The following is an 18608-nucleotide window of genomic DNA, read 5'->3' as shown; positions in this document are numbered from 1 at the left end:
GAAGCCTCCACGCGCTAGGTCTCCGCGGTAGCGCGCTCAATAAGCCACGTGATAAGATTGACTGTCTCAGACACGGAGGCAACAGATTCGTTCTCCACCACCCGGATTGAGGCGAGCCTCTATGCCACCACAAGGACTTAGAGTGCTTTGGGAATTGGGCATTCCAAATTGGGGAGAAAAGGGGAGAAAAAAAAACAACAACAAAAAAAAAACATTTGTTTTAATGACTTCAACCTAAGTGTATGTAAACTTCTGACTTCAGCTGTGTGTGTATGTGTGTGTGGGTGTGTGTGTATACACACACACACACACACACACACAACCGGTCAAAGGTTTTGAAACACTCATTCTTTATTATAATTTGTTTCACATTTTAGAATAATAGTAAAGTCATTAAAACTATGTAATAATATAAATGGAACTATGGTACTTATGTTGTGACTAAAAAAATCCAAAATAAATCAGAACTGTGTTATATTTTAGCATCTTCAAAGTAGTCACCCTTTGCCTAGAATTTGCAGACATGTACTCTTGACATTTTCTCAACCAACTTCTTGAGGTTTCACCCTGGGATGCTTTTTAAACAGTATTGAAGGAGTTCCCATTTATGTTGGGCAATTATTGGCTGCTTTACTTTATTATTTGGACCAAGTCACCAATTTCAAAAACTTTTTTTATTTTTATTAGATTTTAGTTTTATAATTAAATAAGTTATGTGGCACAATTATATTTTTGTCTACAAAACTAATCTCAAACATTTATGCATACGCCTTCAGATCAAAAGATTTTTAAGATCAGTCAAGTGTTTCAAAACTTTTGACTGGCAGTGTATATATATATATATATATACACACAGGGTTGGGGAGTAACGGAATACATGTAACGGGAATACATACTTAAAATACAAAATATAAGTAACTGTATTCCACTACAGTTACAATTTAAATCATTGGTAATTAGAATACAGTTACATTCAAGAAGTATTTTGATTACTGAAGAGATTACTTTGCATTTTATTGTCATTCGTTTCATTTAATATTTAGTCCTTTCAGATGGAAAACATTTATACATATAAATGATGCGATCCAAAGTGCATTTGAACAGCGGTGAAACACTTTCTTATGATGTGTTACATTCATACGAGCAGACAGAGAAGTAAGTTTGAAGTAAGTTTGGAGCAGAAGAAATAGAAATAAACCTTGTGTAAATTGTCACCTTAAGCTAAGCTAAAGTGCTATTTCTAGCCATTTTGCATACACATGTTACCAGGCACGATCATATTTTTTTTTTTATCAAGAAAATTCATGTTAGATCATAATTTCTTTTTTTCTAGTAAGACCTTTGATATTTGGGCAAAAATCGGATTCTTGATAATAATTTTTGTATTGTTTTCCTGTAAAAAAATCCTTAAAACAAGATCAATTTGATTTATCTTGTTTTAGAAACAACACTACATAAGATATTTAGGTTTTTCAGAGAATGTATTTTAACATGTGTATTTTGTCTTACTGTACTGGTAGAGTTTTTATAGTCAAAACAAGTGAAAAAATCTACCAGTGCTGAAGAAGTAATCCAAAGTATTTAGAATACGTTACTGACCTTGAGTAATCTATCGAAATACATTACAAATTACATTTTACAGCATGTATTCTGTAATCTGCAGTGGAATACATTTCAAAAGTAACCCTCCCAACCCTGTATGTATATGTATATATATTTGGAGTGAAATATGACCCAGACATTCATTCGTTTTCATGAGATTCACCCATTAACCCAGATATGTGTATGGACTAATTTATCTGAAAACTCACTGCCTGTCCTGTGACTTCAAATGATCGAGACCTCCTCTTGCGTCTCCGACCCTCAAAGTCCTGCTCCCGTGCAGGGGGGTTCTTAACAACCTGACGGTTCCGGGGCCTCGTCCATGTGCCGTTGGGTGCGGGGCCATCTCCTGTGCTGCTGGACAAGTTGTCATCAGAGGTGGCATGCCGTAGCTCTGGGCTGGGCTGTCTCCCACGACGCAGCACCAGGCCTTTAGGGGGCGCCTCGCTCAGTGATAGGTTACTCTTGTGTTTCTTGGGATCTAGAGGGGAGGGAGGAGGAGGCAATCGCAGGGCATCTAATTCAAGGACTTTAGATCGGCGTCGGGCGGCCTTCACTGCAATGCTCTGCACACCTCTTAGAATCTGCTGTCTCTCTGATGGAATTTAAGGGGTTTTAAAACGAATGAGCATGTTTGTTTTTTTTCCAACACGCCACTAAGCAAAAAGGACGCATGTAATCAAAATGTTTTGTTTAGTATGCATTTGGATATGTATAAAAAAAACAATACTACAGGAAACACTGTTACACAGTATAATTAGACAACCCTAACATATCACAGTATGTATAATCTCGCACAATATGCACAAAGATTAAACAAGAGAGTAATTCTTACCTTTAGGTGTGAGAGGAGCATCTGTGCCGTTCTCACTGCTCTCAGGTGAGGAGTCCAGGTGGCTGCTCATACTGTGACTGAGATGACTGTATCTCAGAGTGTCATCCAGGACAGATGGCAACAGCTGCAGAGCAGAAATACAGTCAGCACAGCATCAGACAGATTTCAATAAAGATTCAGAATATTCAGATAGACAGATAGTCTAGATCAGTGGTTCCCAACCCTGTTCCTAGAGGCCCCCCAACGCTGCACATTTTGTATATCTCCCTTATCTGACACACCCAATTCAGGTCCTCTACTAACAAGCGGATGAGTTGAATCAGGTGCGTTTGATTAGGGAGATATCCAAAATGTGTAGTGTTGGTGGGGGGGCTCCAGGAACAGGGTTGAGAACCACTGGTCCAGACAGACAGACAGACAGACAGACAGACAGAGAGACAGATAAATAGATGAGCTCACCTCTCTGTTGCCATGTCCATTGATATGAATGGGGGGTGGTGTCATTACTACAGAGTTCTTCATCTGTTTGTGACTGCTCTTAAAAACTCGCTCTCTGTGCGGACAAGGGAAAGAAACCCAGGGAATGGAATCATGAGGTCAAAGGTGAATCACTACTGTTTTATTTTGTATTTTCTAACTTAAGAAAAAATTAAGAATATTTTTTAGGCTATTCCTCGAAAAGACTTCTAAAAAACACTTTACAATAAGGTTCCATTCATTAAAGGAATATTCATGGTTCAATACAAGTTAAGCTCAATCGACAGCATTTGTGGCATAATGCTGATTACCACAAAAATTTATTTTGACTCGTCCCTACTTTTCTTTGAAAAAAGCAAAAATGTGGGTTACAGTGAGGCACTTACAATGGAAGTGAATGGGGCCAATCCATAGACTTAAAAATATTCACTGTTTCAAAAGTATAGCCACAAAATGTGAACATTATGGATGTTAACATGATTTAAGTGTGATAATATTGCTTACCTTTTCTGTGTAAAGTTATAGCCAATTTTACCAACTTCATTGCTATGTGTCACGTTTAAATGTGTTTTTGTTCATGTCTTGTTTTCATGCCTTTTTGTTTTGAAATTAGTTTACTTCCTGTCCCTGTTTCTGGTCATGTGATTTCCTGTTCCCCTCATTTGTTCCTGTCATGTGAGTATCTGGTTTCATGTGTCTTGTTATCTTCTTATCAGTTCTGTTTTATTATTGGTTCCTGTTTATTAGTCTTGTTATCATGTTCATTAGTTTAATCTCGTCATTGGTTGTCTATGTCATGTGGTTACCCATGTCCATGTATTTAAGCCCTCATGTCTGCCATTGTCCTTTGTCAAGTATTGTGGTTGTGTAATGTTCTGTAGCTCTTGTTCATGGTCTTATTCATGGTATAATTTCATAGTTTATTCAAGTTGTAGTTAAGTCTAGTCTATATATTTTGTTTCACGTTTTGGATTTCCACGTCTTGTAAATAAACTGCACTTGGGTTCTTCACATCATCTCGTCTTCGTCTTTCTCCTGTTTGCCTGCCTACAACGTTACACTATGACCATGTATGCCAGCAAACCTTAAAATGACTGTAAAAATGATTTTTTAAGAACTTCCCAGCTCAAATAATACACAAGTTTTAAAAGAAGAATCAATGTGTGCTTTTATAAAATCATAAAATTCACATTTTTGCCTTTAAACCCTCAAAAATTGGCCCCATTCACTTCCATTGTTAGTGCCTCACTGTTACCCAGATTTTTATATTTTTTAAAGAAAAGGAGGGACGAGTCGAAGTTAATTTTTGTAGTAATCAACATTATGCCACAAATGCTGTCGATTGAGCTTAACTTGTAGTGAACCTGGAATATTTCTCTAACATTAATGCATTATGTATCATGAACTAATAATATTTGATACTGTTAGTTAATAAATATTAAATTGTTAATGTCAGTTCAGAGTGCATAGTAATGTTAACATATACAGCTAATACATTTTAGAAATTTATTTCTATATGTTGAAATTTACATTAACCAAGATTAATAAATGCTGTAAAAGTATTGTTCATTGTTAGTCCATGTTAACTAATGTTGCTGACTAATGTTAATAAATGGAACCTTACTGTAAAGTGTTACCAAATGTTCTTATGTTTTTTTTTACTATTTTATTTCCTATTTATTTAAAAAAAAAAAAAAAAAAAAAAATATATATATATATATATATATATATATATATATATATATATATATATATATATATATATATATATATATATATATATATATATATATATATATAGATGACCTTAACCCTGCTGAAAAAACAAAACTGCTTAAACCAGTCTAAGTTGGTTTGCTGCACTCCCAGCCTGGTCAGTTTGCTGGTTTTAGAGGGGTTTAGAGCACTTGTCAGCTGGTCAGGCTGGGAGACCAGCTGGCCTGCCAGCTAAAACAGCTGAGCACCTACATGACCTAGCTAGGAGACCAGCTTGATCAGCTTAAACCATCTTGGCTGGTCCTGTTTTTTCAGCAGTGAAAGGGTATTTTTAAAAGACTTTTGGAAAAGTCCATTGTCAGTTTGCATTCTTACCAATATGGAGGAAAATGATGGAACACCAAATAACAAAGGATTAAAGAATATTTGTCATTCTTACCCATCAGGCTCTGGGAGGATGGGAGGCAGTGTGTGTCTCCTCACTTTCGTCCGCCCTTGTCTGTTGTCTGAGCCCAGCATGCGAACACTATCCTGATCTGAGTCCAGCTCCTGCAAGGGGTCACGACCTCTGCTGGGGAGGGTGATCTTGGGCAAGGAACCCTCCTAGACAAACATATGTGAGCAAATTTGTAAAGATGTTCATTGTCACACGTGACTGATGTTCTGTTAACCTTTAAGCTCCACATAGTAACTTCATGAAGAGCTTTTAAAGTCAACAAGAAACAATACTTACTGTGCAGCTCATTTTACTTTCGAAATGTGACTCATTTCAAAATTCTTTTGATTTTATCCAACCAGAATTTACCTATAAGATCGTGTGAGTGCTCCATACCAGAATGGAGAAAGACCTGAATGTATGTTTGCTAAGACAATGCCTAAATAAGTATTTGCCTATTGGTTAACATTATCCAATAGCATGCACGGCTTAGGTGACATCAGCCGAAATGGAAAGCCATTAAGCCGTTTATTAAGAATGTAAGAATGTAAATAGAGCCAATTTTGATTTTATGTTGACTTCGAAAGGCTACAACCTTTCGAAAATGTCTTTTTGATGTAGTCTACCTTAAGAGTACGAATGGTGAACTTATCCAAGGCCACGACTCTATCCAAGTTCTTCTCATCCATTTGCTTCATGTACATCTCATAGAGCTCTTGAAGATGAGGGGGGACCAAGAGACTGTGATCTGCACAAACATCACAGCATATCACATTAATAGTACTTTTAATAGCTAATATATATATATATATATATATATATATATATATATATATTCAATTACCTTGCAAATATGTGTCATATCTATTTTTGTTTCAGCTTGAAAGCTGAACTGAAACCTCATTCTGAATCTTTAACACATTTAAAGGGATATTTGGACAACTTTGCTTAAACAGTTTGGCCTGATTCATTTCTGGTTGACAGTCATTGCTTACTCCTGCCTATGACTCACCATCAATAAACTGCCGCTGCTGTTGGATGATCTCGTGGCAGAGGTGCCTGTGCTGCTCAAACCGCTGAACAACCACGTTTTTCTGCCGGATCACGTTGTCCTTGAGCAGAGCGCTGGACTGCATCTCAGCATTCTCGATCTCCAACTCATGGACCTTACAGAGGAGGCAAAGAACCTCCCTCTGCTCCTCGGAGCTCACGCGGCGGGGGAGAAGCTCCTCGAGATGTCGAGCTTTTTCTCTCAGCTCTGCCAGATGCTGCTCCAGACCGGCCTGAGGAGAACGGGGGGCCTATGGTCATTAATCCTTTTTAACATTTAGTATTTTATTATAGTGTTCCTGTAGCTGAACTGATAAAACATACCACTAGCAATGCCAACTGTGAGCAGGGTGATGTGTTGGAATCATAAATAGAGTTATAAATAGCAGTTTTATAGGATTTCTTATATATAAGTTATAAATAGCAGGAAACATTTATTTCATAAGAAAAATTAAACCACACAGTAAAAAGCCACACAGGGATGCTCGGAACACTTTTGGGAGCGATGAATCGTAATGAATCATTAATTTGCTTTTGAACTTCCCAGTGCTTTTGCTCTGGACAGGACTATGTGGTTTTGGGGTATTATTACAACCTCTAGTGGCCACTAACAGACATTACCTTGTGTTTTTGTATTTTCTTCTGCTCGGCCATGAGCGTGATGAGGTTCTCTCTGGCAATGGCTACCTCTTGTGTCTCTGTGCTGTCCGGCAGAGATTCTGGTGTGTCGGAGTCTTTCTCACTCTCATCCTTATGAAAACTCTCCTTCCTCCTCTCCCCCTGCCACTTCTTTCTTCTTCTGAAACGCTCCTGCTCCCAGCTAAACAGAAACAGAAAACATCTCGATCTCTATTTCGGTAAAAAGGTCATATTTAACATCACTTGTTTGCAGATGCCACTTGGTTTGATATTTTGTCTGTAATGAAATTACATTCATTGAAAGGGAGACTCACTCTGCAATGGTCAGCAAGTGTTTGGATGTGTCAATTTGGATTTCCATGTTGCTGTTGTCCAGCTCCATAAGATGCTTCCTGATATCCATCTGCTGTCTAAACGCATCAATCAGCTGCTCTCGCAGTTGGTCCATCTCAGCCCGACTCTGCTGAGATGAGTGAGCTTGTACCTCCGCTGAAGACAAACAGAGAGAAGACATGTTTTGCTAAATGTTTGAGCAATATAACTCAATCTCTATGAATAGAATAGAATACAACAGAATCAGTTAGAACAGAAATTATTAATAAATAATTAAGCATTCAAACAGAATAGAATCCATTACAAAAGAACAGAATAGGTTTTAATTTAAAATAATCTTAGACTATAACAGAATCCTTTAGAAAATAATCAAATAGAATTGAATAGAATACATATAGAAAAGATAAGAATAGAACAGGATAGAATAAAATAGTATTAGATAGGATGCATTAGAGAAGAAAATAATACAATCAATTACAAAATAATATTTTAGAAATAGAATCCATTTAAATCTAAAATAATATAATACATTAGAAAAGAATAGAATAGAATCCATTAGAAATAAAATAGAATCAATTAGAAAATAATCTGTTAGATTAGAATATAACCTATTCATAAATAATTAAGCATTAAAACAGAATAGAATCCATTAGAAAAGAACAGAATAGATTGAAATAGGAAATAATCTTAGGCTGCAACAGAATACTTAAAAATAATCCAATAGAATTCAATAGAATCCGTTAGAAAAGAAAAAAAATAGAACAGGACAGAATACAATATTATTAGATAGAATGCATTAGACAAAAATATAATAAAAAAACAACAACTGAATAGAATAGGACCTATTAGCCTAATAAAGAATGCATTAAAAAAAGAATAGAAAAGAATCTATTAGAATAGAATAGAATCTATTAGAAAAGCATCTATTAGAAAAGAACAGAATAGAATAAGTTTGAATATATAATAAATAGAATAAAATAATCCAATAGAACAGAATATAATCCGTTTGAAAAGTAAATAATAGAATACATTAGAAAATAATAGAATATAGTCCATTAGAGAAAATAATAGAATCAATTAGAAAAAAGAAAAAACAAACTATTGAATAGAATAGAATCTATCAGGAAAGCATCTATTAGAAAAGATTAGGATAAGAAAGAAAATAATGTATTGGACTAGAACAAAATCTTTTTTGATAATAATTCAAAAGAATAGAATAAAATCCATTTAAAAAGAAAAGAATAGAATAGAATCCATTAGAAAAATACTCAAATACTGAACAGAATAGACCATATAAGCTTAATAAAGAATTCATTAAAATAGAATAGAAAATAATCTATTAGAATAGAATAGAATCTATCAGAAAAGCATCTATTAGAAAATAACAGAATATAATAAGTTAGAATATAATGTATTGTACTACAAACTAAATCTTTAAAAAACAAAAATCCAATAGAACAGAAAAGAATCCATTTTGAAAAGAAAATAATAGAATACATTAGAAAATAGTAGAATATAATCCATTAGAGAAAATAATAATAGAATCAATTAGAAAAACAAAAAACAAACTATTGAATAGAATAGAACCTATAAGCCTTATAAAGAATGCATTAAAATAGAATAAAATAATCTATTAGAATAGAATAGAATAAGAAAGAAAATAATGTATTAGACTAGAACAAAATCTTTTTTGATAATAATCCAAAAGAATAGAATAGAATCCATTAGAAAATAATAAAATCCATTAGAGAAAAAAATAATAGAATCAATTAGGAAACAAATACAGGATAGAATAGAACCTATTAGCTTAATACAAAATGCTTTAAAATAGAATAGAAAATAATCTATTAGAATAGAATATAATCTATTAGAAAAGCATCCATTAGAAAAAAAAAAAAAAAACAATATATTCAGTTAGAAAATAATGTATTGGACCAGAACAATTTTTTTTTTTAAATACTCCAATAGAATAGAATAGAATCCATTTGAAAAAAAAATAAAAATAATAGAATGCATTAGAAAAAGAACAAATTCCATTAGAGACAAAAATAATAGAATCAATTAGAGGGGAAAAAAAACAAAAACTGTTGAATAGAATAGAACCTTTTAATAAAGAATGCATTACAACAGAATAGAAAATAATCTATTAGAATAGAATATAATCTATTAGAAAAGCATCCATTAGAAAAAAAAAATATATATATATATATATTCAGTTAGAAAATAATGTATTGGGCCAGAAAAAAAATTTTTTTTTAAATACTCCAATAGAATAGAATAGAATCCATTTGAAAAAAAATAAATAAATAATAGAATGCATTAGAAAAAGAACAGATTCCATTAGAGACAAAAATAATAGAATCAATTAGGGGGGAAAAAAAACAAAAACTGTTGAATAGAATAGAACCTTTTAATAAAGAATGCATTACAACAGAATAGAAAATAATCTATTAGAATAGAATATAATCTATTAGAAAAGCATCCAATAGAATAGAATAAGGAGGATAAACACATCTGCAGTAGAGAATCTGGTTCTGTTTGAATCCTTGGGAGTCCATGGTACAAATCTAGGCTTGTCCATTGTAAATGAACATATCATTTATTATGTTACAAACAGGATGTTACCTTGAACATGGCGGATGTCTGTTCTGTCTGGGTTAAGCTGTCTGCTGGCCTGGTCCGCAATTTTTTTCTTCAACCTCTGAATCTCGCTGCGCAGGTCAGATATAATGCTGGTGTACTGAGCGATGTGATAGGTCACATTCAACAGGTTTCTCTTTACCTGGATAGATAGAGACAGAGTAGACGTGAAACACAGCAGAGGGCGGCCAAATAGAACTTAAGAGTAGGAGCCAAAATTCAAACTCAACAAAACTGAAGTCTAAAGATTTTGGACAGTGTTACAACTTAATGCACTACTACAGCTAAAGGCAGACACAATGTTGCTGATGTTTTTTGTTATTTTTGTTTTGTTAAAATACTTTATTCTATCCAACGTGCATTGAACTTACCCGTGTGCGGATGCTTTTGGCACGGTCGGCATAGGTCAAGGTATTCCGTGAATCTTCGAAGGCCAAAGAGGCGGGGCTTATGTGGGCAATCATCACTGTCCGACTGTTCCCTCCCAAAGAGTCCTGAAGACAAAATAAGACCCCAATAAAACAAGTGCAGGGGAGTCAAGACTTTAAATGTCAAATCACAAATCTTTAAATGTCAGTGAAAATATCACATAAAGATGAACATGTTTGGCCGTTTCTGTTTCATTAAAGAATTGCTTTGCTGTACCTTGAGCAGTCGCGTGAGTTTGCTATCTCTGTAATTGATGTATTTGTTGCCATTCTTTTCACTCAAGGCATTGATGCAGTTCCCCAGCGCGAGCAGAGAACGGTTGATGTGAGCTCCTTCTTTTAACCTCTGACCCCTGTTCTGTGTCTGAAAGAAAATGTAGTTATAGCATAGTTTTAGTGTTATAGTGACACACTTTAATTTCTATGGTGCTTTCTTGTCTTTTTTGGAGTTTGACAGTTATTGGTCACTATAAGTTTTCAATACAAGGAAAAAAAAAATCAGCTCTGAGATTTAAAAAAAAAAAAGTCTAATTTTGTGTTCTACGAAAGAAAGCCATACAGGTTTATACGGTGGCTGTGAAGTGCAAAACAAAACAATAAATCTAAAAACACAACAGCAATTCAGTCGAAACGGAAAGGGTAGGTACCATAGCCCCTCACCTGATTGGCTGTGTGAATGTGACCTAGTCCTTTCTTCAGGATTGGTTCACTGATTATATCAAAATTCATACCAAAAGGTCACTGACCTTTTCTCTCTCAGGAAAACAGTGACAGTAAACTTTATAACACAGAGAGTAAAAACAGCCAGCGGGATAAGTTAGTTTTAGGTACCATGTTCATCTATGGTCTCATGGTTCATCTAGTGCATAAGGGACTGTCTTAAAGACCACAAACTGTGCTAAAACGTTGGTGGCGTTCAAACGTTCATTCAGTTTGCATGTTCTAACTTAAAAAACACTGTTTAAAAAAAAATAATAATAATTATAAAGGTTCCGGTTGCTGCCAATGGATAGATTTTCCAAGTATATGTAATTATATGGATTCGATATTCAATTATTTAAAAAAAAAAAAAAAACATTTATCAAGATGTAATTTTTACATTACAAAGCTGCCAGTGATGTGAATGACTAACTTACATATTATTTTATTATTATTATTATTTAAAAACATTATTGAATACTGTATATGTAGAATTCCACATCCTGGGAAAATCTCACCTAGAGTAAGTCAGAATATCTAATAGCAGCCTTCTACAACCTTCACAATATGAATATAATATCTTGGTAGAATTTCAGCATTTTTTTCCAAAAATAATTGAACACTGTACTCATAATAGGACATGCTGGCATCAAATGTAGAAAGTGAGCCATCACGCCGGCAGTCTAATGCAACCTTTTGAATGAGAAAATACTTTTTTAATAACAGTGTTTATGTTAGAATATGCAAGTTAACTGAATGAACGCTTGAACGCGTTTTAGCGCAGTTTGTGGAATTTGTAGACGGTCCCTTACACAGCATAGACGAACATCATACCTAAAACTTTTCCTGCTCGCTGTTTTTGCTCTCTGTGTTATAAAGTGTCCCATTGCTGTTTTACTGAATGACAAACCACTCACAGTTTTCAGTAATTGAGAATTTGGAATTAATTTTGAAATTATCATGCAAGTGGGCAGAGAACCAGTCCTGAGGAAAGGACTAGATATTCTCCACACAGCCAATCAGGTTTCCGTTTCGACTGAATTGCTGTTGTGTTTTATGATTTGTTAATGTGTTTCTGAATTGTTATTTTGTCTTTGGATTTGCTGTTGTTGTTTTAGATTTGTTGTTTTGTTTTGCACTTCAAGGCCACCGTAGGTTTAGAATGACAGCATTAAACTATCCCTTTAAGTTGAGATTCAGACTTCCAGCAGGGGGCGCTCTTGCACGTCTCACATTCTCTGACTAGCTGTGCAACAGGCTTGTCTTTCTCATCAATAGAAAACAAATAACCACTCTTGTTTCTGAGCAACAATGTTCCATAACCAACAATGTGATCTGCTTTTGTGTCTGTCACATGCATGTTTAAACCCACAGGGTGCTTGAGTGGTTAAAATGTTTAGCAGTTTCCATGGCAAATTCACATTGCTCTGTCTAAATGTGTTCTCTAGTGTAATATCTTCCTGTCTCATGCTGTGAGGGCAAATGACAATTTAATATGAAGCATCATTCAAATTTCTTTCAGCACAAAAACCCGATTTGACTTGTGGAGGAGTCTCAAACGTGAGAAGATATCTAATCATTGTTTTGGTCCAATGACACATTTTTCAATGTAATTTTTCATTTAAGAGAGACTGATAGCTTTTAAATTAATGATTGCCTGATTTATGGACATACATCTCTGCTCACCCACCACGCTAACTGAAAACAAATGACAAAGGTTTTAAGTAACTTTCCAAAAGATATATAGATCTAAATTGATTGCATTCTTAGATGTACACTTATCATCCATTTCTCAACACACATCACATGTACCTGTGAAGCCCGCTCAGACCCTGCCAGATCAATCATGAAGAGACGTGCAAATCGTACTTCCTGTAGAATGTCTCGGCATCGACTCTGTTGTCGCACGACCACCTGCAGTACAGCGTGAGAGCGAGACGACGTCTGATTGGCTGCCGTCGGTTCTTGAGTCCTCTGCTTGTTTCCCTTCATTAACAACTCCATGATCTGAGAAAAAGAAAACAGATTCAAAACACTACATACCGTAATCTACAGATTGTCTTGTATAGAGCTTTGTTTGGACCAGAGTTGCGGGGAACGTGTTACAAATAATAAGCATTACGTAATCAGATTTCTTTTTTTATGAACTAACATGTTACTTTTAGAATTAACTCCATAATACCATTAAACATAGGTTACTTTTTCAAATAAGCAACATAGGTCATCTTTCTATTTACTAGCAAATACTATAGAAAACCTCTCCCTTAACATTGTAACATTGGCCTACACAGTGCTTCTTTTTTGACATTGTATGTACACTGAGGGTGTGATTTAACAAAAACTTTTGCTAAATAAATTTAGACATTTTCCTTAAGGCACAAACAAAATAAAAACTATTTATGAACAACTGAAACTAACTAAAACTAACTACAACTAAAAATGACTCAACACAACACTTGCATTGAAACATGGGGGTCTCAATAACTAACCTCACGCGCATTGATGGTGGAGACCTCTGTGATCCCAGCAACCTGTATCTCTCCCTTCGAGTCCTCTCTCAGGTCCAGAAACCCAGAGGATGGATTCAGCAAGTCTCTTATCATCTCATTGTAGATCTGCAGCACATGAATATAAGAGAACAAAGACCATACTTAAATTTCACACTGTAAAAATGTGCTTCATGTGGTATCATCTAAATGATTCATTTTAAATATTATATAACATCACTTAATAAACCTAAAAACATTCGGTTACACCAACAAAACTAATTTTAAGGATTAGATCAAGCAGAAATTAGGTGGACCGATATATCGGTTTTACCGATTAATCAGTGCCGATAGTTGCTTTTTAAAACTACTGGTTATCTGCAAAAATCTTTGCTGATAGTTGCCAATTATTTTTGTTTTTTATTCTCCCATGTTCCTCTGTGGACGGTGCTAATTTTATATGGCCCCAGTCCCCATCCAATTTCATTGTATGTAAAACTTGTACATTTTTCAACATAACTTGGAACAACATGAGGGTGAGTATAAGACTTTCAGTTTTATATGAACTATTCCTTTAATATTTCAGAATATTTCACAAAGCTTCATTCAACCCTGTTTAGAACACGGCCACATCCTGAGCACCACTGTGGTCACCTCAAAATCTCTCAATTTAAGTCATTCCAAACTGAACATTTCATCACTGTCACTGAGGTCAATCTGATGTGCCATAAGCATGTGATAATTTTAGGGTGATGTTGACGCTGTGAAAAGAACCCATTGACAGAAGAAGAGGAGACGACCAGCTATAGATACAGCTGATGGAAAGAGAAAAAGAGGACAGGATAAACCAGGAGGTCTGAACTTAAAACCACAGAGGCCGGGAATAAAAAGGCTTTCTCTACAGGAAGGCATTTGGACAGGCCAGTGTAAACAGGATTTTTAATGTGAAGGTGTAAGAAAAGCTACAGTACAGGAGAGCATTGTGATATTTACTGAAGTTTGCTCTTTCCGTGTTTGGACGGAGTGGATTACTCATATGTCTGCACATCCCAAACACCTCTTTAAGCTAAAGAAGTCAAACAACATAAACTACTTGTGTGCTTATGTACAGTATGTGTGTGGTAAGATGCATGTGCAAACTGCATGTTTCTGGGTGTAGGAGTGCATGTACCTGCTTGTAAATGTATGCTCTGAGTATGATCAGAATAGCACACTACTATAGAACTCCTACTGCAGAATGCATACAGAGTACAGTGTGTTTATTTTAATGCATTTGGCAGATGCTATTATCCAAAGTGACTTACAGTGCATTCGGAATGTATATTTAATTGGTCCACTTGTTTCCTGGGAATCAAACCTATCTTCAGAAGCGATATGATAGATGAGGTTTAGAAACGGATCAATATTTAAGTTTTATTTATTTTATTTTTTTCTTTAAATTCTCCTCCCTTTCCAGTAGGCGAAGAAGAAGAAAAGAAGAATGTGAAAGTGAAAGTGGAGATTGATAGTAAAAAAGGACATGAATAATAAAAGTTTCTCACCTAAACTTATCATATGGCTACAGAAGACATGGATTTAACCACTGGAGTCATATGGATTACATTTATGCTGCCTTTTCATTTTTCATTTTTGGGTGAACTACCCCTTTAAGGATAGAAACATACTCTATGCAAGTATGTGAACTAAGAAAATTGTAGCAACACAACCTTGATTCCGTGCCTTGTTGAGTTCCAGAATGTCAATTCAAATGTGTTGCAAGTATGCGTAGCATTCTCAACGTTGCCACAAGGGGCGCTATAGCAAACATTAGTGTGAACTGTCTGCTTTTATGGTGAGTTTTCTCTTTCAAGTCAACTACTGTCATGATGGAGTAACAGTTTGATTGCTGAGCAAGTAGGTTAAAGTCAATATATTTATACAGTAGCAACTACCAGAATATTAAGTACTGCGGTTTGTTACCACCACAGTAACGCAAGACTGCACGTCAAGTATGTTCAACAGGACCGCGCATTGGCAATATGTTGGTCATGCATTTTTTATCTGTGAAATGCATACTTGTGTAAAGTATATTTCTGGCCTTATATTTAGGTCATGTGACAGCATACTGTTTGCAACATTTAGCATTACATACTGCATACTGCTTCACATAATGTGCAGTGTGCAGTACGCAGTATATTAGTCTGCCATTCTAAAAATAGCTTAATCTGTATATCAGGAATATGTTTGTGAGTGTGCTTTTATCTGAGAATAGAGATTTATACATTTACATTTTAGCCTTTTTTTGTGATTGGTGCTCACCCTTGGAAAATTCTCTGACATGACGCTCTAGGGTGTTGTTGGTGGTTGCCAGGCAATTGTTATGAGGTTGTTAGGGTGTTCTAAGTGGTTTTTAACGCATTGTTATGCGGTTGCTAGAGTGTTCTGGGTGGTTGCCAGGGTGTTGATAGGGTGTTCTGAGTGGTTACTAGGTGGTTACTCACTGGCTTAAGTCAAAAGTGCACCCCCAAGTATTTATGATATTCTGGTCTCTAGATATGGCTCTTCTTTCCTTCAGTGTAAGTCTATGGAGTTTTTTCACTCTGTTTATCTGCCAGGGCTTCAGTGAAGACTTCAAACTCAATGGCTCTGCTCTGCTTATGACAGGCAGGTGATGCATGTGCAACTGAGTTCACATATGTACGAGCTGACAGCAACTCTTCTTCAGAGTCATTTTTTGAATAAAAGTCTATCAATCTTGCATTCTCAGCCTCTCTCTTTCTCTCTCTCTCTCTTTCTCACTCTTGTTTTTTCTTCTTATTGCTTATATAATACTGTCAATCAAAGTCTGTTCAGCAGCATTTCTTTAGTGTCTGGCACTGTCATTGAAAATGTGTGTTTTCGCCTTTACAATTGTCTATTCCCCACAGAGAAGGAAATTGCTTCAATATCCGCAGACAGTGTTCAAACATCTTATGTAGAAAACCAATTCACTGTATTGTCCCTTTTTCTATGTACTTCCACTTTAAAAGGAATATTCCGGGTTGAATACAAGTTAAGCTCAATCGACACCATTTGTGGCATAATGTTGAATACCACAAAAGATAATTTCGACTCGTCTCTCCTTTTCTTCATAAAAAAAAACACAAAAAAAACTAACATTTATGTTACAGTGAGGCACTTACAATAGAAGCATTTTTCTTAAGGAAAACTTTTACATTTTTTAATGATTTAGATTATGATAAATTATGAGACTCAGCCTAAGAAACTGCTGAAAAATCACACACAAAAATTGAGCCAAAAATTTACTTTTTTCTTATTATTCTGATTTGACATTATAAATCTCAGTGTGTAAATAAGGAAGCTCAGAAAAACTGCTTTTGTTTTGGTCACAATCATGTCACCTGTAACTGAGTAAAATTTTGTGTTGATAGAACAATGCAAATCAAAAGTTATAACATTACAAAATAATTTATCCTAGTATCCAAAAACCTCTCCAAACAAATAAAACACATTCATTGAACATAAGAACTAATTACATATTTCAGCCAACACTGAATCTGTGTCATGTACTTGGCACCATCTCCTGGTGTCCATATGTAATTAGAGTGAACGATCCTCTCTGCCCATATTTGGATGACTTCCACCTCTGGTTGCAGCGATCTTAATCCAAATATGATTGCTCTAACATTCCATAACGCTGAACAACATACTATATTGTTTCCGATGAAGTCATCTGATCCAGGAAAGCTAACGTGTTTTTAACAAGATAGCACATTGTGTGCTGTATGCATATTGTGCTTGGTGTGGATTATCTAATGATCTATTAATCCGATTACATTGTATGTGGGAATCCCCTCCTCCAAGTAATGGTATGTGATATTTTATGTTCAGTTTATTTTTTGAGAAGTTTTAAGAGAAAACGTGGCTTAAAAGCAACACGTTTATATGTATCATGTATTTCAAAAACATGTACTTAGCTATTACTCACTATATTTTTGTCTGTGAGTAAAACAAATAAGCTGGTTGTATCCTAGTCTTTGAGAGCTTTCCAACGACATAGGGCACATGGCTATTTGATCAGTTTGATGTTTTACCGATTACAATATGTTCAGTGTAAAATTATTAATAAGTTATCAAAACGGAACACTTCTGATTTGTCTGCAAATTTCAAAGCACTTGTTCAGTTTTGGTCATGATGCCTACATGCATTGTAAAGCACAGCTTCTAAGCTTTAAAACGATACATATTTTGAGTTGGTCAAGACTGTAGTTAGTAATATATATAAAAATAAAATAATAATAATAATAATAATAATAATAATAATAAAATTATCGACAGGCCTGGTGTCGGGCCCTGAGCTTAAAAAATTACAGGCAGAAATGTGATGCTTACAATTTGATAAGCTTTTAAAAACACACATTAATTACTCTTTTAAAACTTGTGTATTATGTGAGCTGTAAAGTTAAAATTTTGCAGGGTTTATGCTAAAGCGTTACGTTGTCATGGCAAAATTTTTAAGTTGTAAAATTTAATTTTATAAGATGTAATACAATTTTACACTTTTCAGGACAAAATCTATCTACAAATGGCTTACTTAAAGATGTTTCTGTATATTAAGTTGGGATAAGCGAGAGATGTGTGTATGAAAGAGATGTGCAGTCAGCAATATTAGAGCTATTCATTGTGAATAAGCTGATTTGTTTTCAAACTAGCGCCGTGAGGATCTGGGATATATGTAGCTATGTTTAGAGTAAACTTCAGATTAGTCCATCACAACACAGTGGAGGAACAAGCTTTCTGTCTTGTATCAATACAAAATTGAGATAGTCACAAAGCCGTTGAGATTATTCCAGCATCACGTAAACAGAGACTCGATAAACAGACGTGCTATTGGTAACTCCTCACGGATGTGTTGATTATCTTATCACATAACACTTAAGACGTGACCCTTAACAAGATGTTTACAACTGAATTAAGGCCATTTATTATACTGTGTGCATTTATTTAGCATGGCAGTAGGGTGACAGTCTCTTTAAAAGTCAATATCGCATCTCTAGGTGATTTTTTTTTTTTTTTTTTGTCTCATCATTTTCTCACCCTCATGTTGTTTCAAACTGATAAATATAATGAAAGGAGATATTCGTGTTCTACAGAAAAAAGACAGTCATACGAAATAATGATGGTGAGTTAATGATGACTTTAAATTGATCATTTTTGGGAGATCTAACCCTTTAATGACCTCTACAACCCATTTAAGAGGCCAAACAATGTTCTCACCTCCAAGTAGG

General features: G+C 35.0%; 1 protein-coding gene across 1 annotated transcript in view; it reads right to left on the bottom strand.

The window, feature by feature from the left end:
- LOC127423142 (kinesin-like protein KIF19) overlaps positions 1-18608 on the bottom strand; it is a 70544-nt gene that overhangs the window by 4040 nt on the left and 47896 nt on the right. Inside the window, exons 5-18 of the mRNA XM_051667238.1 lie at positions 18598-18608; positions 13345-13470; positions 12668-12862; positions 10374-10520; positions 10100-10222; positions 9714-9870; positions 7070-7244; positions 6738-6936; positions 6079-6349; positions 5693-5814; positions 5070-5233; positions 2897-2990; positions 2438-2561; positions 1812-2197 (exon numbers count right to left, since the gene is read on the bottom strand). The exon at positions 18598-18608 is cut by the window's right edge and continues 126 nt beyond it. Of these exons, the coding sequence (XP_051523198.1) occupies positions 1812-2197; positions 2438-2561; positions 2897-2990; positions 5070-5233; positions 5693-5814; positions 6079-6349; positions 6738-6936; positions 7070-7244; positions 9714-9870; positions 10100-10222; positions 10374-10520; positions 12668-12862; positions 13345-13470; positions 18598-18608 (2294 nt within the window). The remainder of the gene's footprint in view (positions 1-1811; positions 2198-2437; positions 2562-2896; positions 2991-5069; positions 5234-5692; positions 5815-6078; positions 6350-6737; positions 6937-7069; positions 7245-9713; positions 9871-10099; positions 10223-10373; positions 10521-12667; positions 12863-13344; positions 13471-18597) is intronic.

This window comes from Myxocyprinus asiaticus, chromosome 32, assembly GCF_019703515.2.
Source record: "Myxocyprinus asiaticus isolate MX2 ecotype Aquarium Trade chromosome 32, UBuf_Myxa_2, whole genome shotgun sequence".
In the NCBI taxonomy this organism is placed as follows: domain Eukaryota; kingdom Metazoa; phylum Chordata; class Actinopteri; order Cypriniformes; family Catostomidae; genus Myxocyprinus; species Myxocyprinus asiaticus.
The sequence above is the reverse complement of the archived record's forward strand: the minus strand, read 5'-3'. Positions and strand labels throughout refer to the sequence as shown.